Below are 25,924 nucleotides of genomic sequence, written 5' to 3' on the forward strand. Positions count from 1 at the left end.
CAGAGCAGGAGCTGCACAGCAAGAGTTAATCCCCAGTGGTTCTTAGGGGACAGAAATCCCAGAAGAGATGCAGAGTGAGGACAGGTGAGTTCCTTAGGCTGAGCTGGGTTTCACCTGGGCATGTCCAAGGTGCTCATCCAGGGGATGGAATTTGGGAGCAGATCCACCCCCCCCAGTGCCATGAGAGGATGGGCTGGGAGGGCAATGCTGAGTGCAGGGTCACAGAGGGAGCAGGGAGAGTGATGAGTGGTGGGATTCCATCCTTTGGATGCTCCCAGGCTGGCAGTGTCCCTGCAGGAGTGAGAGCCGTGCTGAGCTCTGCTTGCAGGTGGCTCCATGATCCCAGCCCGTGCTTTCCCCAGCACTCAGCCCTTTTCAGCTCCCCTCTCCTGGCTCAGGGACTGCTCAGCCCTGCGTGGGTGACAGTGATGCTCTCACAGGAGCACGGGGTGACACTGACAGAGGCACTGAGAGCTGCCAAGGAGCAGCACTTGGAGGTAACACCTCAGGAAAATGCAGTTTGCTTTGTTTGTTGTTTTTCCTAAGGGAGCTGGGGAAGAGCCATGCCAAGGAAGCAGCCTGGGCAAAGTGGATTTTGGTATTTAATTTCAGCTTCCTTACAGACGTGTCCCATCAGAATATAAATTTATTCTTCTGTTCTGTGGTTTTATCTTAAAGATTGAAGCACTCTGTGAGGAATTAACTACATGCCTGGCCTCAGCAGAAGCCCCCTCTTTTCCATGCTGTTGTCAGAGCATCTCTTGTTGTGCTGAGTTACTTTTAACCTTTCCAGTAGGGTTCATCAAATAAACATGAGCTCCAGACCCTCAGAACTGCTGATGCCACAGAAACTGTGGTGGCTGCAGTGACAAATAACAACAGGAGAGATTCTTCCCCCTCCCTGAAAAGGAGACCTTCAGAAAGAGGCTCATGCTGGATTTAAAACTCTGTCTGCTGTGTCCTGCAGAATGTCCCCCTCCCTCAGCCATGCTTTCCCAGGGTCATGCCTTTTATCCCTTCATTCCTTTGCTGTTTTCATCAGCTGTGTGGGGTTGCTCAGCTGGCCACAGCTGCTGGGACATTCCAGGGGCACCAGCAGCCTTGGGACACAATGCTTTGGACACTGGCAAAGCTCTGAGTGACACCAAGGCACTCCTGTGACAACAGAGAGAAACCAGAGGTTTTTGGGGTTGTGCCAGCTGTGAAGAGCTGCCAGGGCAGCAGCTGTGGGTTTGTGTGGGCTCACCCAGCAGCTGGAGTGCCCAGCTCAGTGTCCTGTCTCAGGGACATGTGGCACTGTCCTTCTCCTCTCTCTCCCCTGCCAGGACCCGAGCACAGCCCTGGCATTCCCTGCTCCCCACCTGCCCTTGGCCCCTGGGGTGCTTGGGGCTGTGGAAAGTGGTGTTTGCACCATTTATTGTGGTTTGTCTGGAGTCTCTTCTGCCTTCACTCAGAGCCAGGATTAAAAACTCATGAAGGAATAGAATTTTTTCATGTCCAGGCTTGGTTGTTTGTTAAATCTTATCAAAAAGCACAGAGCATTCAGCAGCACTTCCAGCTACCTGCTAGAAGTGAGGAAATGGAGATGAATCCAGCTGCTACAAGGTCTCTGAAAGCTAAACAGTCCAATAGAGAATGAACTATATTATTTAGTATATTATTTATACTTTTAACCCAATAACTAAATTCCCATGACCCTCAGTGTGACACTGACCAACCAGAAAGTACAACCTGAAACCATGAAGAAGGAAGATGAGACATCACCCAAAATCCTCCATCTTGTCCCATACCTATTACTGTATTATAAAAACCTTAAATTTAAAATTCTTTACCATGTGAAGGCACACACTTCTATTTAACTGCACACCTGTGATTTTAACTCCATCACTCAAATTTGGAAGTTTTCTCCAAGGCCTCAGGTGAAAAGCAGTGTTCTGCAGGGTCAGTGCCTGATGGCACAGAAAGCTCCAACCCCAGGTTTGTGGGATCCAGCAGGGATGGAAATGATTCCTCTGGGACCCTTGAATCTGGATCAGCACAGACAGGCCCAGTGCCTCTGGCAGCAGCACTTCCCACTCCTGCTGTGGGAGCAGGGACTCACACATGGATTTTAGGGTCTTTTTTTCCTGCAATTGCCACTGGCAATTTTTGTGAAAGGGTGATTTTAATTTTTTTTTTTTTGTATCATCCAGTGAAAACACTGATAAGAGGTTATGAAGATGTGCTGATTAAGGAAGGCTTTCCACTTGGGCATCATGATGTCATTCATTCCACAATTATTTTCTTAACAATCACTTTGGATCTCCTCTGATAAACTTCCATGGTTGCTCCTTGCCATGACCTGATTTATGTGCTGGCACTTTCCAAGCCTGACCTACAGAACAACCACTAAATGTTTCTTAACTGTCTCTTGAGATGGACCCAGGGATGTAGATTTAATTTAAATATTAAGAGCAAGAAAACGATTTCACATTAATAGGAACAATTCTGTTATTATAATTCAGTGCTGTAGCCCCACATTTTTGATACTATTTCCTTCATACTCTCAGTCAACCTCATTGAACTGGTCCCACATTACACATCTGTGTTTCAGAAGGAAATTAGGGCTTTGAGGGTAATACAAAATGTGCAAAATTGTATGGTCCATTTTAAATCCTAAAGTTACCTTCTGTGGGAGGGAAATCCTGGCTTGGTTTTAATAACCAAAAAATATGTTTGAAGAATCATTCTCAAGGCTTTGAGCACCTGGAAAGTGGGACTGGGGGAAACAAAACCTTACATTCCCTCATTTTCTCTCTGTTACTTCCTAAAAGCCCCAACACCATCCAGAAGCTGAGGGTCTGTGATGCTGAACAAACCTGGAGAATCCAGTGGCTATGGGGTACCCCACTGGCTTGGGATTGTTTGGTTTGGCTGCCAAACCCTTCCATGACCTTTACTTTAATTGTCTCTTAGTGCTGGGTGAAGATCTGTGCTGCCACTGCCCTGGTATTTACATATCTAATGCAAAAAGGACTTTTTATTGGCATGTTATTATTTAGTTGGTGATGGCTGGGATGATGGGTATTTATTCTAGATTATTAGTGCTTATTCTAGATTATTAGTATTTAATTCTAAATTATTAGTATTTATTCTAGATTATTAGTATTTATTACAATCCTTGCCCTGAATCTAATGGCTTTATTGTACTTGATATTATATATCATGATAGAGCAAAACAAAAATGTTTCCAGGAGCCTGGGCTACCAAGGTGAGACATGTGTGGATGGTTCCATGATTTTCAGATGGAGTAAGAACTGAAGGAATATTTCTGCTGGGATAATTCACTTCCCTCTCAGCAGCCACGCTCCCATTGGCAGCAGAACATTTATAAAAAAAATAATAAAAAAAAAATCCTGCTTCCTCTTTTTTCATCCCAGCCCTTGAGCTCTCCCTGAATGCTTTATCAGCCTTTGCAGAAAGCTCCTTGCTCTCTGTTTAGGGCAGAAAACCATTAGTCATCTGCTAGAGTGCTTGTCTTGCCTTTAATATTTGATGTCTCATCTGTTGCCCCAGTCCTGGTCATGCTCATGTGCTGCACATAAGTCCAGTCATTAGATTATTATGAAATCATGGCATGTCTTTCACATGAGTGGCTTTTTTGGGGGCTGTTTTCAGCCACTATCACAAACCATTTCTGGTGCTGCTGTTATTGCTCATCTTATGTAAACTGTTTGTTCCTGCTCAGTGGCTTCATTTCAGGGCAATTCTACTTCAAAAAGGAATTAAAAGATGATGGAAGAAATAAAACCCCAAATGGCTGGATGGGGGAGGGAATTAGAGATGCCATGGAGCATTCAGTATCAAATCCTTTGTGGTGTAAATGTAAATCACTCTCAGGTGATGAGGGTTCACCCCCTGAGCTGCCCCCAACCTGTCTGGGGCAGGAACCCCAGCCTTTCCCTGCCTCACCAAATTGAAATAAAGTTTTCTAGAATTTCTACAGATGGAGAGATGGGAATTCATGGCAAGAAGTGCAAGTTGTTCTGCACCTGTTCCCAACATTTGCATTAGACAATCAGTCTGTAAGAACAATTGCTAAGCCCTTCAGTTCCTTTATTTCTTGAAAGGTCATGGAGTTAGAGAGGCATTTGCATTCTTGGTGTGACTGAAGTGACAGCTTAGGTTTCACCCTGCCAGAGGGAAGGTTTCTGGAGGGTTTTTGTGGCCAGGCAGTTGGATTTGGGGTGCTGAGGGGTGGCAGAGCTCAGAGGGCACTTGTTGCTGCCAGATGTGAAGAGGGAGGATGATTAATGAGGAAGTGGAGAGGGAGGTAATTAATCTCCTGTTTCTGTGCCCTCTTTTCTCTGTGTTGGCTGGCTGGATCTGGCAAAGGGTTTGGGACCAGGAGGGTCTGAGTCCTGCAAGGTTCTGCTCCCAGGAATAATCCCAGCAGCATCAATCTTACAGGACACGTGCCTAGATGACTGCAATGCCAAAGGCTTTTAATTTTTGGATGTATTTCTTAACCTTTATATAAAGGAAAGTGTTCAAGTGATATTAATGAAAAAGGGTAATGAGATTCATTACACTTAGAGACAGCTTTGTAGTCCTGAGATTAGAAGGAAATTATTATTTGTTGAGGTTCATTCAGTAGTGAAATTCCAATTCACCTTGCTGGAATTAAAAGATGCTCTCATTAAACTTTCTGCTATTGATGGGCAGCATTCTCTCAACTGACTTTATTTTATTATGACCTGAACAGAATTTCAATGTACTGCATGGAAAATCTTGGTAAAGCTGGAAGGTCACACAGGCATATTTTCCAGGGTGAATATTTCACTTTGTGTTTCCCACCTTTGGAAACCAATCCTCTTGTGTCACTTTGATGCAAACTGTGTTTTTGTGGGATCCCAGGTGTTGGTTTCCCTTAGATAAGCAAGGCTCATGAAGAATTCCTGACTTTGGGAGGCTGGTGCTGGATTACATCACACTGATGACATCACTATACCTTAGGGACAAACCAGACCTTCCTTAGCTTTTGATCCAAACCAGAACAGTGATCACAGTTTTCTGGGAGTGTCCCCTGCCTTCCCCAGCCAGGCAGACCTCAGGAACTGCATCTGTTGGCTCCAGGCTCTTGATTTGAATTGAAAATGTGACATTCCCAGCTCTTTCAGTCACTCAGAGATGATGCTGCTTAGATTGCTGCTGAGGAAATGGAAGATAAAAAGCTGAGCTATTTCTTGCTTGCTGGAGAGGGGAAAAACAGAGCAAAACTCTGCTTCCAAGGGCAGAGAGTCAAATCCCACTAAAAATATTGTTACCCCAGCAGCAGCTGAGCTGATATTTCTGATTCCTGTTCCTCAGGAGGATGTGAGAGTCTGCAAGGGCTCCATGGGCTGGGCAGGGTCTCCTGAATTGGGATGGAGCAGCAGGAATGGCAGGAGCTCGATGGGAAATACAGGAATTGCTGAAAGCAGGCACAGAAAATGAAATAACTGCCCAGGTCCTCCTTTGGGGTGTTGTATTCTTTAATTTCTGTGATGGTGGGAGTGCTTGCTGTGGGATAAGAGAGCTTGAGGCCAGGGGGATTTTGGCATCAGAGATAAAACCCAGGGCTGGGTTCTCACAGGAAGAGCTCAGGTGTGTCATACCTAATTTTTAATGATCTCTGACCAAAATAGTTGCTTTTCCTCTCTCCCTTCATTTCCACACCATCCCTGGAAGCCTTTCCTCTCCGTGCTGAACAAATCTCACATTAGATTTTTAGAATACCATCATTTACAGGTTTTGCTATTTGAAATTTTTATCTCCTTTTCTGGCTGCATCAGAAAAAGCACAGAAGGAATTTAATAAGCAATTTGTCCAATTAATGCAAATGTAAATTCTTCATTCTTCAGCTCCTAATTTGAGCCATTTTCAAACATTCTCTTAGAAGTTTTATGTTTTTTTTCCCCCCATTGTTGTGTTAGTAGTGCTGTGCTTTTGCTATTTTTGCAGCATCAGGATCATTCTGTGTTTGTCATGCTCCATTTGGTTGCAGTGGAGATGACTGTCAGAGAAATATATTTTTCCAGGCATTAATTGAAAAAATAGCTTTATATTCAGTGTGCAGGAACTGGCAGATGTAGATAAGGAACAGAGAAAATTCATTAAGTGGCATTTCTCCAGTTCTGCTTTCTTTTTCTCCCTCCAAAGAGGCAACAATGCCAGATTAAATCATAAATGAATTTAATATACTGCACGACACTGTAGAAAATGTTTTCTCTGCAGTCACTTTCATTCTCCCACAAATTTTGGTGAAAACTTTTGGAAAATATAACCTTAAAAAATTACTCAAGTGCTGGAAGCATCAGTAAATTTTCACAATATTTCCCGAACCCGTGTGCAATATTTGTACGTAAATTTAACCCAAATCTGCACATCTGTTTCTAAACACTCAGGTCAAGCAAAGTTGTAGTGCACAGCTTTGACCTAGAAAAGCACTTAAATAAAATATTTATACTTGTGTGGAGAAATGAGCCTGAACCCAGCCACACAGAACAGAAGATGGGAGGATGAAGAAGAAGAAGAAGAGCTGGGAATATGTGAAATCTGCAGTCCTGCTGAGCTCCTATTTCCATTCATGCTTTTTATTCCCCATTGGTTCTTCTCCACATCCTTGGATGTTTTATTTCCTCACACAGAAATGATGTTTTAAATTACCTTCATCTGCTCTTTCCTTGCTGTCACAGGGCCCGGGGGAGGAATAGAACAATAAAATTCAAAAAAAAAGCAGCCCCAAAATTTTCCTGTGCAGGATTCTGAGTGATGGCTGGGTCACAGGAGAAGGGAAACCTTTTACTTTGAGCTGGACACTGGATGTCATTTTCTAGGATTTCTAAATGATTTACCAGGAAATAAATCTCATTGTTGAAGATGAATATACTCAGTTTTTTAGATGAGACTGAGTGGGTGAGTAATTTCACCAAGACTTAGAGGAAATAATAAAATCATCTGCATAATTTACCCTTGTTTGTGGTTCTTAAGGGAAAGGATATTAAAAAAAATGGAAGAGTCTGAATGACTGAAGTCTGAATTCCAGCATTTCCATCAGGAAAATTAGGATGACCATGGGTGCTTTAGACTGCTCCTCAGCTTCATGTTGTCTAAGTGGACAGATTTTATCTTAGAGAAAAAGCAGCTCTTGGAGTTCCAGCCTCTCCTTGCCTTTGGAGGCTCCTCAGGTGCATTTCACACAAATCATAAACATGGGACTGGAGCTGTGCTCTGTGTGCCCTGCTGGCAGTGAGGTCCAGGGCATCACTCCAGACTCAGCAATGAGCACATCCCTGTAAATGTGCTTGGGATTATTGAGAATCCCTGCAGCTTCTCCTGCTGGAGAGCTCCAGTCCCAGCTGAGCACAAGTGTTCTGCCTTGGAAAACAGGCACTGCTCACATGGCTCCTTCCATTCTTTCAGTTTCTCCTTCCACATTTTCGTGCTGCTGCCTGGAGCTGCACCAGATAAAAATTTCCGCCCCAAATCCCTATCAGAGGTGCCCAGGGAATTTCCCCTTCATGTATGAGGTTGAGTTTTGGGGCATGATGCAAATTGTGGGTGCCTTTGGTAAAAATCCCATGAGGAGGAGCTGGGGAAGGGGCTCAGCTGGAGAAAAGGAGGCTCAGGGGGAATTTCTGGCTCTGCACAACTCCCTGACAGGAGGGGACAGCTGGGGGGTCTGGCTCTGCTCCCAGGAAATGGCCTTGAGGTGTTCCAGGGGAGAATTAGATTTGAATATTAGGAAAAATTTCTCCATGGAAGGCTTGTCAAGAGCTGGAAGAGGCTCCCAGGGGAGTGATGGAGTCACCATCCCTGGCAGCATTCAAAAACATGCAGATGTGGTGGTGCCTGGGAATGTAGAAACTTGGGTTAAAAGTTGGATTCTTAGAGGTCTAAGATCTCTCTAAGGTCTCAGAGGTTTTTTCCAGCCCTGATGATCCTGTGATTCTCTGATTTTTGGTGTAAATCCTTCCTTTTGGCAGCCCCCTGGTGCTGCTCAGAGTGCTCTGTGCTGGAGGCTGATCCCTCACCTGTGCTGCCCAAACTTCTTGGGGGTCACAAAAAGGCAGCAATTCCTGTGAAAAAGGATCTTCCCTGCCTGGGGAGGTGTCAGAGGAGCCGGAGGATGCTGCAGGCACTTCCTGCTGGCTGGAACCCATCTGTCCCAGTGCCACTGAGCACGGGGCCCTGCAAATTACCCGAGGTAATTAATGAGGGGCTCGTGTTTCCCAGCAGCTGAAGGGGAAATGAAACTTTGATGAGTTAACCAAGAGGCAGAGGCTGCCCAGCAGCTGTAAGGGGACACCTGCAGGGAAAGGTGAGTCAGGATGTGCAGTGGGGATGGCTGATCCAGGAGCTGCAGGAGCCACAGCTGGGGATCTCAGCATTCCCTCCCTGCTGCTCACTCCACCAAATGGTGTTGGGGGTTACTGACCTCTGGGCAATAATTTTGTTGGGTTATTTTAATAGTTAGTTATTACAAAGCACGTCAGTCTTAAAAGGCAAGCAGAAAAGCAATGGCAGGAAAAGCAGGAAGCACAAAGCAGAAGAAATGGCAAAAAGCAAAAAGCAAAAAGCAAAAAGCACTAACTCTTCCTAACACATACTCATGTACAGAATCTTCTTAGCAAGCTGAGACACAAACTTGGACCAGCACTCCTTAACCTATTAGAATTTTAGTTTCTTAGACACCAGGTTGCATATAGACTATGCAAATAACCTATCTTGTTCTATCTAAAAAATGTAATAATATTATTAGTATAGCTCTATTATATATAGCTCCACTGAAAACATCAGCATGTTTTTCAACCTTCACTAGAACTTTTACTTTGGCATTTAAACCTTTCACTTACTAAAAGCATTAGAGCTCATACTAAAACTTACTGACTTACTTATCCTAAAACTTGAACTTACACCTCTGCCTTATGTGTGAGTGGCTTAATATACTTCAATCCATCCACAGGCTTTAATTCAATCTCTGCACTCTGATTTCTCCCTGAAAAACTCAGAAAACTCACTGACTCCAGCACTGAGTGTCCCTCATGCTTTGGGGGAGGCAGAGATTTGCCCTGGACCCCCCAAGCCCAGGAATCCTCATGGTGTGGGGTTGGTGTTTCCTGCCTCACAGGTGCTGTTCTGTTCCTCCAAGGTCAGCTCTGGTGTTTTCCTGGGGTCATGCAAGGATGGCTAAATAATAATAAATAAATATAAATAAATTTAAATTTATAAAAAATTATAAATAACAGAGTCCAACACAGCCCAACACCTGAACTGGACACCACAGCACCAAGTGCTACATCCAGTCTTTTTTTGAACACATCCAGAGATGATGACTCCATCCCCTCCCCAGGCAGACTATTCCAATACTTTATCACCCTTTCAGTAATAAACTTTTTCCTAATATCCAACTGTATTTCCCTTGGCACAGATGAGGCTGTGTCCTCTGGTTCTGTCAGTCCTGCCTGGAGAAAGAGACCAACCCCCCTGAGCACAGCCACCTTTCAGGGAGCTGTACAGAGTGATCAGGTCACCCTGAGTCTCCTTCTCTCATAAATAACTTTATGTTGCTGGTCACATTCAAAACCTAAAGTTTTGAAGTTTTTTTTTTTTTTTTTTTTTTTTTTTTTTTTTTTTTTTTTTTTTTTTGTTTGGTTGTTTTTTGTTTTGTTTTGTTTTGTTGTTCTGTTTTGTTTTTCTGGAAAGACACCAAACCTGCATCCTTCAATATAATTAAAAAGGAGGGTAAAAAAGCTCCCCAGTGGATTGTTCAGCACAACCACCCATTGCTATCCTGTGCCCTTAAACTGAAATGCTCTGGAATTGAAGCATCATGTAAAATACATGTTTCCTTTTGCCTTTCTGTGCATATTTAACTTGCCACTTTGCCTTTTTCCCGTGACAAAAATGTGATGCAGCTCATTCCAGGGATGTGCTGAAGTCCATTTGCAGCCAGAGGTTGCTTTGAAGTAGCACAAGAGAGGCTTTATTGATTTATCCTGTGCATTCAGAACAAAGATTTGTGTGATCTGCTACAGGTATTACCAAAAGCTTCCATCAGCTGTTCCAGCTTCATCCCAGAAATAATTTATTTGTGCTTCAGGATCTATTTTAAGAAGTCAATGCTTGTATATATGTACATACATAGGTCTTATTAATATAAAACTCTGAATTCAAAGACTTTTAATGACTAAACCTGGTAAGAATTAGTGCTAAATGGAGCTCATGAGAATTCTGTTCAGAGCATCAGGACAAATCCTCTTTCAAAACCACAGTTTAAGTGTAATATTTATGTTTGTTAATGTGCCATAGGTGCTACAGCTTGGAATTTTTCTTGGAGAAGTGATTTATAGGAATGCATTTTCTATTTCGTGGCAATTTCACCTGATTTTATTTTATTTTGTTTTTCTTTACAGGATTAGCTGGCACTGCTGCAGACCTAGAAAAAAGAAAGCTTATTTTTGGAAAAAATTTTATACCTCCAAAGAAGCCAAAAACATTCATACAGCTAGTTTGGGAAGCCTTGCAGGATGTGACTCTTATAATCTTGGAAATTGCAGCCATCATATCTCTGGGGCTTTCGTTTTATCAGCCACCTGGAGAAGGGAATGAAGGTAAAATCTTTTCATCTCAGTTTAAGCAAAGCATGTCCTAAATCTCAAATCAGTTCCATACCACCCTCCAGAAGGTCACTAGCAGGAAATTTCCACCTGCTTTGTTCCTGATCCCATTACATCTGCTCCTGACATATTCCTCTTTTCATCTTGACGTCTCCTTATGCAAATCCTGAACCTCATGACGTGAGTTAAAGGGAAATCACAACGCCCTTGTGAAAGTGGAGGGGTTTTGACAGAGTTTTCACCTTTGAGCCTGCACTTGGGGTGTGTTTGATTCATCCCTTGGGGTTGTTTATCACGTAGCACGGATGGGAAAGATGGAATTGCTTATGTAACTGCTGGGTCCCATTGCAGGAACAGGGATGAAAGTCTGAACTCAGCCAGATTCACACTTTTCAGTATTTTTAGTGGTGCAGCTCAGCCTGGCTCCAAAGGGAGTATTGGAGCAAAGTGCTGCTTCTGATAAATATTCTCCATATCCTGCAGAGGAAGTTTTACCACCCTGCCTGCCCCCCATCTCTTTGGAAAGCACTCTTGAATTCACATGCTTAAAATATTTGTTCCTCTCCATAAATGCAAGATTTCCATTTCTGGCAGCTGATCCAGATTTTTTTCCTCCCCCCCTCTCCTCCTAGACTGCTAAAGCTGGATCAAACATGCTGTGTGAAATGACGTGAGCAGCTTGGCAAATGCAGGAAGAATGTCTTCCTCTAAATATAGCCCTGAAATGCTTTTTACATTTGCTGCAGCTTCCTCTGGCAGCCCCTTCCTCCTTCCCTTCAGCAGCACAACCAGCACGTAGCTCCTGGGTCCTGCTGGGGATTCTGTCATCCCTTTATCAATTATTGGGAATCTTTCCTTGCTTTCTCACTCAATTGTGAATATTGTGCCCATTGATTCAGCAGGTGCTCGATTTAGGCATAAAAAGATAAAGGAGTAATTTGTTTTTTTTTTTTTTTTTAGCTGAAGAAAATGTTATTTACTGGAATTATCTCATATAACTGGTGGGATACCATATAAACCATGAGAGATTCTTTACAAAATTAGGATTTATCTTGGACTAAATGTGCAGATTGCCTTGTTTTACTTTATTTTATTTGGGAAGGAAGGAATTTTGAAAGTGTGCTCTCTCCAGGTTTTAGGAAGAAGGGAGATGTGTCACCAGGCAGGGGTGGTTTGTTTCTTCCTTTTTCAAATTGTTTTTCTTATTATTTCGATCCTGCATGTAAAATGTTTCTTTTCCCATGGGAAGACAGGAGCCAGCTGAGATTCTGAGGGAGGCTGGAAAGTTCAGCAGCACAGCCTGGGAAAATGTGTTTGTGTTTTCCCACAGACAGCATTTTATCCAGTAGTCACTGCTTTCCCTGCTTTAAGAATTGTTTTCCTTAAAGGTTTTGCCCTGGTTTACACAAGAAGAAAATCAAATTAGTGAATATCTTGTAATCCAGTTTTTGGAACACATTGTAAAGGTCTTTCACATTTTTTTTTTTGGAAGTCTTTCTTTGAGCAGTTGTTTAAATAATTCCATTTAATTATAAAATTAGTACATCATAAATTGCTGCTGAAGGTACCTTTAATTTATTGGTAGATGACCTTTGTAAAGAGTCTTAAACACTGGAAAATTGGAAAAAAAGCTCGATTTTGCCTTGGTGAAGTGGGGAGTAATCCCACTTGAAATTGATTTTAATGGGTTTGTCTTCAGTATTTTCCTTTCCTGACTCTCCCCAAAATGAAAATTTCATTGAAATATACACTTATTTGCAACAGGGTTTTTTTTTTTTTTTGTTTGTTTGTTTGTTTGGTTTGGGTTTTTTTTTTTTTTTTTTTTTTTTTTTTTTTTTTTTTTTTTTTGTTATTCGTTATTTGTTTTTTGTTTTTTATATTTTTTCTCTGTTGAAAACAATATATTCACTTATGAAAGCACAGCCAGGTGCTAGAAGGGCGAGCTGGCACATGCTGTTCTCTATTCTTGATCTTACCTCCTCTTTCCAATTCTAATTTTTGCTTTTGTTTTTCCAAATGAAATGCATTTTCATTTTGAAAATGAGTTACCAGCACTGTCCTTTCCAGACTGATTTGTTCAGTCATCACTGCCAACATTCTGAATTTGTCAGCTTGGAGTAACTTGAAAAGTTGTCACCTCCAGAAGTGACACTCTTGCTTTGCAGGATTAAAGGATAATAACATGGAAACAGGAGATTTTAGACTCAATGTCAGGGAAACACCACTAATAGAGCATTTATTTGCCTTTATTTATTATATTTATATTTGCCTCTCACACATCCTAAACTTGTACCTACCAATGGCATTACTGGTTAATATAATAATAAGTTGAACTCATCTTTATTTTTAAAAATCCTCAAACTCTTTTCTTGGCTCTTGAAACCCACTTTTGATGCTGGAACAGAATTAGCATTTAGAAGTGCAAAATATATTTCTCCTGAGGCTTTTTGAAGGAGAAATTCAGGATAAAATCCACACCTCCAGTAAATATTGGAGTGCATGAGCCTTGTGTGAGGGTGGAGGTCTGGGTGAGTCTTGGAGAGCATTATTTTGATTTCTGCTGCAATCAGGGGATCTGACCTAGAGGAATCCCTGGATAAAAGTGCAATTTTATTGCTTCTCCAGGAGCCACTCCAGTTCTTCCTTCCCATATTCCTTCAAGAATGTTTTTTCTCAGGAGTTTTGATGATGTGCTTTGCATTCCCTTTCACCACCTGACAGGCCATTAGTAGCAATTGAGATCTTCTGCATAAATTGTTGTCAGCCCCGTGGCAATGACTGTTCTCATTACTGAGCCACACCAAATGAGCTTTCTAACCCTTTCAAAAAGGTGCAAAACTGCAGCTGGATTTTAGCAAATGCATCTTGAGAGAAAATTCCCACTGCAGCTGTAGCCTCTGCTACAGTGAGGATCACACAGGGGTGTGCCTGGGGTAAATAATAACTATTTTATTTACAGATAAATATTCTATTTATTTGCAAAAAAAATATTTATTTATATAAATATATCAACAAATACCTTGTAAATGTACTATAAAACAGCTTGTTCCTTAGAAAAAGCCCTTCTGTGTCTGGGGTTTGTGGATTACAGAGAGTTCCCTGCCATGCAGAGCAGGGGCTCTATCATATCTCAGAGGATTTGATTTGATTGTGTCATGTCCTGGCTTCATTTTATATATATGCTTTTTTTGTAATGTAGATTAGAGGTAGTCCAGGACTAAAAATGGAAATGTTTGTCTTTGCATAGCAGTATAGGGTGAAATGATTTTTGTGTACATTTAGTATAGAAATGCCCTGTCGTGTTTTTAAGGACAGAGTAAAGAGCAAGCAATGGACTCAAATCCTTCAGAAATCCAGCAAGGGAATGGGAAATGGCTTCTCTTGGCCATTCCCAAATATCTGTCTTTTTGTGGCTGTGGAAATGAAGAATCTCCTCCTCTACCTGGTCGTTCGTTATTTTTGGTGGTTTTTTTTTTTTTTTTTTTTTTTTTTTTTTTTTTTGTTTGTTTGTTTGTTTGTTTTGTTTTTTGGGTTTTTAAGGTTTTGTTGTTTGTCTGGCTGGTTTGCTGAGGTGTTTTCCTCACTCTTTTCTCCCAGAGCTCTGCTGGAGCAGTCACTGCTGGCAGAAATGCCCTAATGGCACTTTGCAGCTCTGTCCCTTTCTGGAGCTGTCTCCCAGCAGGATTCTGCTGCTTTGGTGCCTCCCCCTCCTCTATCCATGTGCACTGGCCAAAAACTCCCAGAGCCTTCTGCAAACACCTCCAGCAGCAATTCCTGAGCCCTCTGAGTCCTCCTCATTGTTTCTATCTTCAGCATCACATGTGGATCTTATTATCCTCTTGCAAAAAGCTGCTGATGTCAAGCCCTGACAATCATCTGCTGTTTACAGGAGTGTAACTAACATTTTAACTGTTCTTCCTTGAATTCTCTTTCCTTCTGGATTGCAAAGAGGGGGGAGAAGGCAGCCTGAGGTGAGATGTTTTAACATCCCAGTGTTCACCAGGAAGCCCCAGGCAGGACATCTATTTTCCAGCTTTTTGCAGCTTAAAGGTGGAATAAGAAGGAAAAGCCTTTTTGTTTCAGGCAGCTTCTGTTAAAACTCCCAAGGCAAAAGTCTGGATGGAAAACAGAGTTAAATGATCAGTCACATTGCTCAATGCTGCTCAGCAGGGCTGTGGCTGGGTTACCCTTCCCCTTACTCATGCAACAAGTTGGAAAAATACAAGAACAGGACACAATCCCCTGAAATTTGGGGCTACCAAGCCCAAATTGGTGGTTTCATGCTGCTGCTGCTGCTGCCCAAGGCTGGAGCTGGGGTCCTGCTGGCCTCTCATGTCCTAAAAGTGACTTTATTTCATGGGGTTCACCACTCAGGTGTTTTCTTATCATTTTTACAACGTGGCACATTGCTCAGTGGGGACCCACTGGAGATTTAAAGCAGAAAGGACATCCAGAAACTGCCCTGGGATGCTGCCTTAGCCTGCTCTGTGCTGAGCCTCCCCATCTCCTTGTCCAGATCTCTTGAGTGGGGCTGGAGGTGCTGTGCTGCTCCCATCTTCTCCCAGGTTCCTGTGGAGAGCAGCTCAAGGTGTGTCTTTGGCATTTCATCTCTCTGAGCAGGTCTGGAAATAAGGCACAGTGAGGAAGATTTGACCAGCCGTTAGTATGGGAGGAAAAAAGTAAAAATTTTATTGATATTAGGAACAATACCTATAAAAAAGAATATCAGCATATGAAAAAATATAGAGCAATTGGCAACAAGCTTCTTATTCTTAGGTGTGAAAATCTGAATGTAACACCAGCTAGCTTGAATTTCTGTGCAGTTTGTACTCATGTGCATTAAAAAAAATATATATTCCCATCAATTTGGACAGTCCAATTCTCCTCCATGCAAATTCCCTACCTTGGAATTCTGCTGGAGCAGAACAGCTGCAATAATGAGTGTGTGCTAGGCTCCACTACAATTGTTCTAAATTGTTCTAAAGATGTGATGTCTGTCCCAACTCCCCAGCACTCAGTGTGGGTATTCCTAAAAAAAATTAAAACCCATTGGAATAACATGAAAAGGAGCCATTGCTCCCTCAAAACATTGCAAGGTGTTGCTATTGTTGTTATTGTGTCATGTTGTGGTTCCAGATCTCACCTTTCCTTAGGTCACTTTGTGGTTTTCCTGCTTTAGGCTGCTGAAGGGAATGTCAGGGTTTCAGGGAAGGTGAAACAGGCAGGAAAAGCCCCTTTCTGTGTTGCCATATGTGTCAGGACTGCTTGACCACAGACCAAATAAAATTCTTTTCTTTTTCCTCCCAGTTTTTAAACTGTGATTTTCTTCCCTTCACTTTCTTTGCCAGTAATTGTGGCAGAGCTGCACTCATTCCAGCAATTTCAGGTGGGTGATATTTGGAATTTCTCACTCATTCTGTATCCAGTTCTCAACAATTTTCTTCACACTCTCCCAGCAACATTTTTTTCTTTCTCACACTTTTTGCCCAAGCAGAAAAACTTCTCCCATTCCCTTTCCAAGAAGCGCCGTGTCTCAGGAAACCAGTCTGGTGGATATGCATGATATATATATATTTTTTTTTTTTTCCTGGGGGTTCTAGAAACCTTCCCTGTCTGTGATGACATCACCTTGCTGTTAGAGAAGCACAGCAGATGCCTGGTGGGGGAAGCTGAGGTGGGATCTTGGCTGGATTAAACAGCCCAGGGATGGCTCAGCAAAGGCAACTTGAACCAAATTTAATTAAAGTAACCTGAGATAAACAGCCACATGAAGGTCTGGTGCCATCCTCTGAGGAATTCTGTTCATTTACTTCCTAGCGAGGCACAATTGGATAGAAACTCAATGTTTTAATGCAGCATTTATCAATTTTTACCTTTTCAGCCCAGCCTACATTTCCCTTAGCATTTTAATTCAGGAGAGCTGTTGAATGCATAATGAAGCACATCCATTTTGTAAATCCTTTGCCAGACTTTTTCATCCTGAGGTTCTTGCAGGGCCCATTCAAGATCCCAGGACATTTTCCACAGGAAAATCTTGCTTGCATCTCCCTGTCTCTAAAAATCTGCCACCCTGAGTTTCATTAATATGCAGATAATCAATTTGATTAATGAGTGAAAAACTCAGAAATGTCAGAAATGAGTCAGCTGAACAAAGTTAATTCCCTAGTCCTTTGTGGCAGCTTTACATCTTGATAATTTTTTTTAGAGCATTTTACATGTGGAAATGTAGATTGCATTAAAAATGCACAAACACAGGCAGCACAAAAATCTAGTTTGTGAGGCCAGTGCTAATGATATTTTGCAACCCTCCTAAAATCATAGCAGAACACAGAAATAAACAGCTGTAAATCTTTTGCCAGCCCTCCCAGTTATGAAACCAAGATCAAGTTGAAAAACCACAATTTGTGTGTGTGCACACTTTAACCAATGTCTCCCAGTACAATTTTTTGGGACACTGAAAATAGATTAATCTCAAATGCACAGATTGCTGTCAGAGTTAGCAAAACACAACTTTTGAGAAGAATCGTTGCACACACTCAAATTCTCATTAATCATAAGAATTAAACTGTGAGGTTCCTGAAGGGTTTTTTAAGCCAGTCTGAACATTCTATCAGCACAAAGGGGATGAAGGAGTTGCCAGGCTGGGAAATAGGAGAAATGGAAGTGTTTGCCCTCTTCAAAACAGCTTGTTCTGCCAGAACTCCCCATTCAACCCCCTTGCTCCCAAAGCATGGGTGAGGTGAAGCAGCACATGGCTTCTGGAGACATTGCCCCAGTCTGTTTGGCTGAAGACATGCAGTTCTGGGAGGAATTTGCTTTTTCAACCCCTGCTCTCAGTATAATTTCGATGCAAGGTGTAATATCCACGAGCAGAGAGCAGGACAGTGTGTGTGCTGTGTGCCCCAGCTCCCAGTTTCACCAGTACTGGTGCAAGGCTGAGCTCATGGGGAGAAGATTGTGCCCCTTTGGGTCATCCCTCCCTGGAGACACCCCTGAATGTCTGAAACATCTCTGCTTCTGTGCTGTTTTTCAAAAGAAGGGACAAATTTTGGTTGGGTGAGAATCCTGATGTGGGGCTGAGCCTGCAGAGCCTTTCCTGGGGCTTGGCACCTCCTGCTTGGGGTGATGCTCCTGGAGAGAGCCACAGCAGCTGCCCCTGGAGCCTCTCAGCTGGGAGAGGATAAATGTGGGGTTTTCTGGCTGGATCTGGGGAGCTCCCAGCCCCTGTGGGGTTCTTTAGGGGTGCTGACAGCCAGGGCTCACCTGGGCATCCTCCTGAGCCCAGGGCAGCCAGGAGGAGCTCCCCAGCATTCCCTGAGTTAGGAATGATGGCAGGAGGAGTGCTGGGTGATAAACCAGAGAGCTCTGATCAATCTGGCTAATCCCAGGCTGGCAGCCCCAGCCTAAGGCAGGAGAGGATGAGCTGAGGGGATGCTGGAGGGGATTTATCCATCCCACACTCAGGAGCACCATCCAGCCCTCCCTGACAGGCATTTGAAATGGGCTCATGTTCCCACCAGAAACTCTACCTGAAACCACCAGGAAGGAAGATGAGACACCTCCCAAAATCCTCCAGCTTGTCCCATACCTGCTACTATATTATAAAAACCTCAAATATAAAATATGAAATCACACACTTCTATTTAACTGCACACCTGTGATTTTAACTCCATCACTCAAATTTGGAAGTTTTCTCCAAGGTCTCAGGTGAAAAGCAGTGTTCTGCAGGGGTCAGTGCCTGATGGCACAGAAAGCTCCAACCCCCAGGTTTGTGGGATCCAACAGACATTTATCACATTTATCTTTAAAAGTGATGGAAATTCTCTGAATTCCCTGGATAATCTGAATGTGCCTGCACCCAGACTTTAATTCTCTTGCAATAATTTAAACATAATTCTGTGTTTTATATTTTGCAAGGATGTAAAGACCAATTTGTGGAGTTTTATTTCCAGCCATAATTTGCCTACTTGATGATAAATACCAGGGAATAGCTGTTTGTGGAGATTTACCCACAAATGAGAATTCTTTTCAATGGGAATTTGAAATTTGAGCAGCATGGCAGTAGTACAGAAAATGCAAATATTGCACTGAAGCCGACAAAGGGAGCCAAAATATTGTCTTAAAAATATTTACCTGGTTTTTGAAAAAAATAAATCAAAATTCCCTCAAATCAGTGGGAACCCAAAAGCTCAGAAAAGATCTTTACTGTCAAAAGTTAATAGCTTATGAAATAAAATAAAATAATATAATAGAAAAATGCAGGAATATTGAATTTTTTATCTCATCATTATTTAGAAAACAATTTTTAATTTGGCAGTTTTAAGATACCAATTAGTATTCAAATTTTCAGAGTCTTTATCATGTGATTTTTTTAATATGAAGTATTTCTGTGTCAGGTTCTAGGTTTATTTTACAGATGGAGCTGAGACAAACTGTGCTGCATCCCAAAGTCTGCCTGTGCTTACAGCTCCTCACTGTTGGTGGGCTTGAATTAGAATGAAAAATTATTACCTAGGAAAAAAAAATGTTTAAGCACAAAAACAAACCAGAAATACCTTTTTGAACAGGAAGGCATTTTGCATATATGCATATATATATATATATATATATATCCTATTAGAAAAATAGCATTTAAATAAGTAATTTCAATTTATTTCTGTTTTGCACAAAACCAGAAATTTTTTATCTCTCCAGGAGATGCTGCTCCTCTTGTTTCAGTTTAGTGAGGATAATTAATATGCAGAAAATATAGAATGTACATTCTAAATGGAGATTATCCTGATTTCCTGCAGCTTTGGATATATCCATGTGAAGATTTCAGTTCAGAATCTGCGTCAGAAATCCCATCCCCTGCCTGTCCCCTGTGGGGCTCACACTGAAGGTGTTTGTGGATGGATTTCATCCTTTGGGGTGAAAATAAACTGTAAACCAGTCCAGGACATGTTTCTGTATCTGCACTGTGAAATGCTTTTATAGGGCCATGTTAAATTGGGAGAATTTTTTGATGCCTTGTGCTGTAAGACATTATGGGAGAATTTTAATTTTTCCTGAGCTGATTCCTCACCCCTTAAAGCTTTGCAGCAGGAGGGATGGAGATGAGAAAGGGAATAAAAAAAAAAGGGAATAAAAGCAGTTTATGAGGGGGGTTTATGGCTGAGCTCTGCAAATCTTCCCAATTTCCTTTGGCCAGGTTGTCTCCTCTTCCTGAGAGAGGCAGGAAGCATCAGGAGAAGCTCCAGGAGTGGCTCCAAGGGCACTCCTTGAATTTTCTGAGATTGCAGCTTTTTTTTTTTGTTTTTTGTTTTTTGTTTTTTTTTTTTTTTTGTTTTTTTTTTGTTTTTTTTTTGTTTTGTTTTGTTTTGTTTTGTTTTGTTTTGATTTTTGTTTGTGCCAATGTGGTCAGGCACCACCATTCCATCCCCTGCTCCTTTTGGGATTTTAGAAGCTCCAGTGAAACATCTGTCAGGATTTCCAGGCAAAGCCAACCTTTTTCCAATTTTGTTTTTTGCACATTTTTGGTAGTGCTGCTGTTAAACCCTCTCTGTTAGAACATCTTGTTTGAAAGCATCACAAAAACAAAGGCAGGAGAATATTTTTGGAAGGCAGCACATTTTATTTCAATCAGAACACAGTCAAAGAGGGATGGAACAGCACAAGCATCCTTTGCTGAGGCAGGTGCCACCCCAAAACCCTTCCTCAGTGATTTGCTCTTTTCATCATTCATTTTTGTGCTTCAGACAGAAAGGGAAGAGGCTCTGTGGATAAGCACAAGACAGACAGCTCTCATCTGATGGTGAATTTCTGAGCTGTTTGTTGTTCTCTGTCAATGGGAAATGTTTCCAGGGCTCTATTTAAAGGTGAGTGCCCCGATGAGAGCTGCTTTTTGAGAAACATTTCTTTCCTTGCCCAGGTTTTTGTGTTTCCTGGGAGCTGAGGAAGTGCTCAGAGCATCCTCTGCTTCCAGCTGCATTTCCCAAGTGCTGGAAGTGATGTCTTTGGGGTACCTAAAAACAGGGGCCAGACAGAATTTAGGCAATAAAAGCAATTCTATTTATTGAAAAGCCTTCAGGTGCATTTTGGGCTGCAACCAAAATGGATGATGGGTCATGGATTTTTTAATACTTTGGTAAGTTTGGTCCATTTGCATTTTGGGGTTAATCTCCCAATTCCAGCTCCAGGTAATGAAGTCATTCACCCCAAGTTTGCTCCCCCAATTCACTTTTGTTCCCATCTCTGGGCTCTGGGGCAGTGAGGTGTCCTTGATTGCCAGGCTGGAGAGGAATTGTTGTGTCTGAGCAGAATGGGAAAGCAGCAGCTGGCACTGGGTGTGGAGCTCAGAGTTACACACTAAAGAACTGCAGGATTGCAAATACATGGAAAAATAAAATCCTAATGCATCAGAAATCATCAGGGATTGCTCCATGAGAAATGGGAGAGTTCTTGTTTTTAGAACCCAACTCTGCAGCTTTGCCTCTGCTTAGCTGCAGCTCCAAACTTTGCAGGTTTTCCCAACATTTTATGTATTTTTTTATTTGCTCCATACATATTTAATAAGACAACTTTATCCCAGGAGCTGCAGTGTTCCCTCTGCCATTTTTTTTAATAGCAAGGTTAGAATTCTAAATCAAACTTAATTAAACTTTTCCAAGTGAGTAAATGCCAACATATGGACAGCCACTTCCCTGCTAATATCAAGCTAACAGAAATTCTCATTTCTAATTGGTTTTATTCCTAATGATTTGTTTGCATTGGCACAATAGCCTGTTCTAAATGTGGTTTTTCAACATGTGATCATGAAAAAAAAAAAAAAATTATTTATTTCCCTCTTTCTTTTACTCTGAATTAATCAATGAGATTTATTAATGTTCCATCCAGAGGTCTGGGATCACAGTTCTCTATGTCACTAATTCTATTTAGTCCATACATCTTTCAAAATGAGTTTGTGTTTTACATTGTTTTTTTTTTTTTCATAGTTATGCCACTTAACCTAATCTGAAGGGGATCCCTTATTTTTGCTGTGTATCCTTCATTGCTGTAAACTGGTTTTTGATGAAGTCTGAACTTAAAAAACTTTTCTGGTAGAGTCAAAGCAACCAAATCACCTCCAGGCAGAGTTTCTGGGATATCAAGGCTGGCTGCTAAACCAGATTTCTCAAGGTATTTTTATTCTGCACTGCAGCTGAGCTCAGGTATTCCAGCTTTTTTCCATGAAAAACCCTGAGAAAAAGAGCCTAAACTGAGCAAAACCATTTAAGGTTAAGACCATGTGTACCTGTTGTGCTTTCTTGGAACTATGACTTAAATTTGGAAAATTTTGTAGCTCTATTTTTATATATCCTGCATGAATACAAAGAAAGATTAAACTTTCACCAGAATTTTCCTGTGGACATTGATATTTGTACTGAAATGAAAAGCAATGTCAGAATCACTTGTAGCTGACAAATGTATTTTTGATATTTGATTTATTTTTTTTTCACTGTTTCTACAGAGAGAGTTAAAAAATATTAAGTGTATTTCTTTATGGAGTAGTTGTAGGTCATACTAAGAACTCTTTCTTTTTGAGAGAAAGTCACTGTAAGAATGATCCCAGCACAGCCTTCCTTGCACTATGGAATATATTGTCCTGTAATTTTGGCTCACAACCTCTAATTATTCCCTCAAATAATTATCACTTACAGAATTTTAAAGAAAAATTATTATTTAATTCAATTATTTTGGTTTTTTTAAATACATTTTTTTTTTGTTTAATAATGCTTGTGAAGCTGTTTATAGTTGTTTATTATTACTGGGATAAACATTCTTGTGTCAAAACACTTGATCAGCAAGTCCCTACTGGGCTGCAGAAATTAAAGTGAATGAAATTGCTGTTTTCTAATTGTTTTGATGAAGACCCATCTTGATTTTCACCATATTCTAAAATGCTTTAGGATTTAGCATTTCTAAATTTCTGCTTCTAGATTGAGATGGCATAAAAATTTGTTAGTAGAAATAGTCTTTTCTGAATCCCCCCATTGTAAAATCCTTGATTCTTAATTTCCTGCTTTCCTGGCTGAATATCCAGTCTGTCTTTGAGACTTTCTCTTTTCACTATTTTAAACCCATCACCAAATGAGGTCCTGCTCATCCAGCACCGCTTGGGGGTTTTTTTTGAGTCAGCTGATATTTTCATTGCAATGTGGAGTTTTTTATTTTCATTTATTTTATATTGGTTTTTATTTATTACAATCTGGTGTTGCCCCAACCTCTCCATTCTGTGGGGCTCCCCACACCAGGGCAGCTTTAGGGAGCCAATTCCTGGCTGGAGAACAGAAGTTTGAGACCCAAGCTGGTGTCACTGAGAACTTGTGAAGTGCAAAATGTGTATTTTTCTCATTAAAGAATTATTTCCTAATGCAAATGTGCTTTCTAGAAATCCATGTTGGGCCCCCAGATGCCTTTTCTTTGTGAGAACTTTTGGATATTGCTCATCACACACTGCCAGGGTGCCAGGCACGACTCAGCTCGGCAGGGAATGCTGTTCAGAACTTTGGGAGGGCATAAAAAATTCTTCTCACTTATTTTCCAGGAAGAGATCCTCCAGAAATATTAATTCAGCAAGCAGGACTGGGCTAGGACGTGACTTTGCAAGTCGAGTGGTTGAATAACTGCACTTGAATCCCTGTTAATAAACTCAGAACAACTTTCCAAGGTCTGATTCCTGCACTTGGAGCCCATGTTTTACCTCTGCAATGTGAGCTTATATTTACCAGACATCTCTAGCTCAGAGCAATATTAGTGAAGCTACAACAACCCAATGTCAATGTTTTTCCCTTGCAGTCCCTATGAACAGGACTGGCAATGAAAAATCCCTTTTTTTTTTTTTTTTTTTTTTTTTTGCCTTTCTCTATTTTTTCTGTGGAAACAAAAGTAAACTAAATTGAGTATAAACACTGTAGAAGTAGTTGCTGGGTCCTTTGGTGGGGTGAGAACCCATCCCTCTGCCTGATCTCTCCAAAATGCATTTCCTTGGAGATGCCAGGCAGAAGAATCTTGCTGGACACATCCCATGTTCTGAAGTGGAGGGAATATTTCAATTAACATTCCTGTGCTCATGAATGCTTGTGATCAGGCTGAGGAACATGTGAATATATATCTAATCTATATCTATCTGTAGCTAGCTATATCTACATCTATCTATATCTGTATATATCTGTATATATCTGTATATATCTATATCTATCTATATTTATCTATATTTATCTATCTCTATCTCTATCTCATCTCTATCTCATCTCTATCATCTCTATCTCTATCTCTATATCTACATCTACCTCTATATCTATATCATCTATATCTATCTATATCTATATCTGTATCTTTATATCTATATCTATATCTTTATCTATATATTTATATCTGTATCTAGTCTGTATATATATACCTATATCTATATATTTATCATTTATATAATCTATATCATCTATATCTATATCATCTATATCTATATCTATCTATATCTATATCTATATATAATCTATCTATATATTATCTATGTCTATATCTATATATCTATATATCTATATATCTATATATCTATATCTAATCTATATTTATATATATCTGTATATCTATATCTTTGTCTATATATTTATATCTATCTAATCTGTATATATCTATACCTACATCTATATCTTTATCATTTATATAATCTATATCATATATCTATATCATATATCTATATCATATATCTAATCTATATCTATATCTATATCTATATCTATATCTATATCTATATCTATATCTATATATCTATATCATATATCATATATCATATATCATATATCATATATCTATATCATATATATTTATTTATATTTATATTTATATTTATATTTATATTTATATTTATATTTATATTTATATTTATATTTATATTTATATTTATATTTATATTTATATTTATATTTATATCTAATCTGTATATATCTATACCTATATCTATCTTTATCATTTATATCATCTATATCATCTATATCATCTATATCTATATCTATATATCTATATCTATAATCTGTCTATATATTATCTATGTCTATATCTATATATCTATATCTATTCTATACCTATATATATCTGTATATCTATATCTTTTTATATTTATATCTGTATCTAATCTGTATATATCTATACCTACATCTATATATTTATCATTTATATAATCTAAATCATATATCTATATCTATATCTATATCTATATCTATATCTATATCTATATCTATATCTAATCTTTATCTTATCTATATCTTTAGCTATATCTATATCTGTATCTATATCTGTATCTATATCATCTATATCATCTATATCTATGCTTGCAGGGCCCCCAGATTTGCTTCCTTCCATATAGATGCCAAAAAAGTGTAAATATTTAATAGCAAGCTCTGGAGCTGACAGTTACATAACAAACCCAGAGGGACAGCAGCTCTTTGCTTCCCCTGCCTGCCCCCTTTGGAGCCCTTACATAACAAACTGATGGATCACAAAGCAAGGGATTCTAACACTGGCTTCAAGTCACTTTTAATGGATGTACAAACCCCCTGAGGCTCAGTGTTCACAGGGTAATTTTGTCACACTCAGAAATGCCTTTGGTGGGGCAGGATGGAGTGTGGGTTTTGGGTTTGGAGAGCTCTGATTCCTGCAGGTAACTTGGAAATGCGTGTCAGGGCTGGCTAAACCCTCGGAGAGAGTAGAAAGGCAGGAATCATTGAAGTTCCAGTAATTCCTGCCCCTTTTCCTGAGCTCTGAGGTGACACTGAGCCAGCCTGTGCCTCCTGCTCTGCCCTCCTGGGAGGTGATCCAACATCTGCTGGTGCATCCTCACACACAGAGGGGGATTTGGGGCAGGAATGGTGGTGGCAATCACCCCTGGGACTAATTGTGCAGCAAACACATCACACAAAGAGGAATCTGCAGGAATAAACAGCTTTAAAAGCCTTGTTAAGGAGGAGAATTTATGGTTTTTATCTCATAATTTTGGGGTTGTTCTTCCTCTTCTTACACAGCTAAGTAGATTGTAAAGCAGGAATCATCAGTGGTGGTGTTGGGAAGCAGAGCCCAGCTCTGCTGATGGCAAAGCTGTAACTTGGAGCTGCTCAATTTGCTTTAATAACATCAGTGCTGGAGCTGCAGCGAGGGAAAAAAATGTCTTTAGAGAAAGAGATCCAATAAAAAGTTTTTATCAGGGGAACTGTTGTCTTTCTGATGACAAAACCAGTTTGACTGACTAAAAAAATTACCTCTGGGGGTGT

The 25,924-nt window shown here is 40.5% G+C and overlaps 1 protein-coding gene across 22 annotated transcripts in view; it reads left to right on the top strand.

The window, feature by feature from the left end:
• ATP2B2 (ATPase plasma membrane Ca2+ transporting 2) overlaps positions 1–25,924 on the top strand; it is a 375,734-nt gene that overhangs the window by 255,969 nt on the left and 93,841 nt on the right. For all 22 annotated transcript variants that reach the window (XM_056501190.1, XM_056501182.1, XM_056501187.1 and 19 more), the window contains one exon: positions 10,437–10,634. In XM_056501190.1, coding sequence (XP_056357165.1) covers positions 10,437–10,634 — 198 coding nt within the window. The remainder of the gene's footprint in view (positions 1–10,436; positions 10,635–25,924) is intronic.

Source organism: Oenanthe melanoleuca, chromosome 12 (assembly GCF_029582105.1).
Source record: "Oenanthe melanoleuca isolate GR-GAL-2019-014 chromosome 12, OMel1.0, whole genome shotgun sequence".
In the NCBI taxonomy this organism is placed as follows: Eukaryota; Metazoa; Chordata; class Aves; order Passeriformes; family Muscicapidae; genus Oenanthe; species Oenanthe melanoleuca.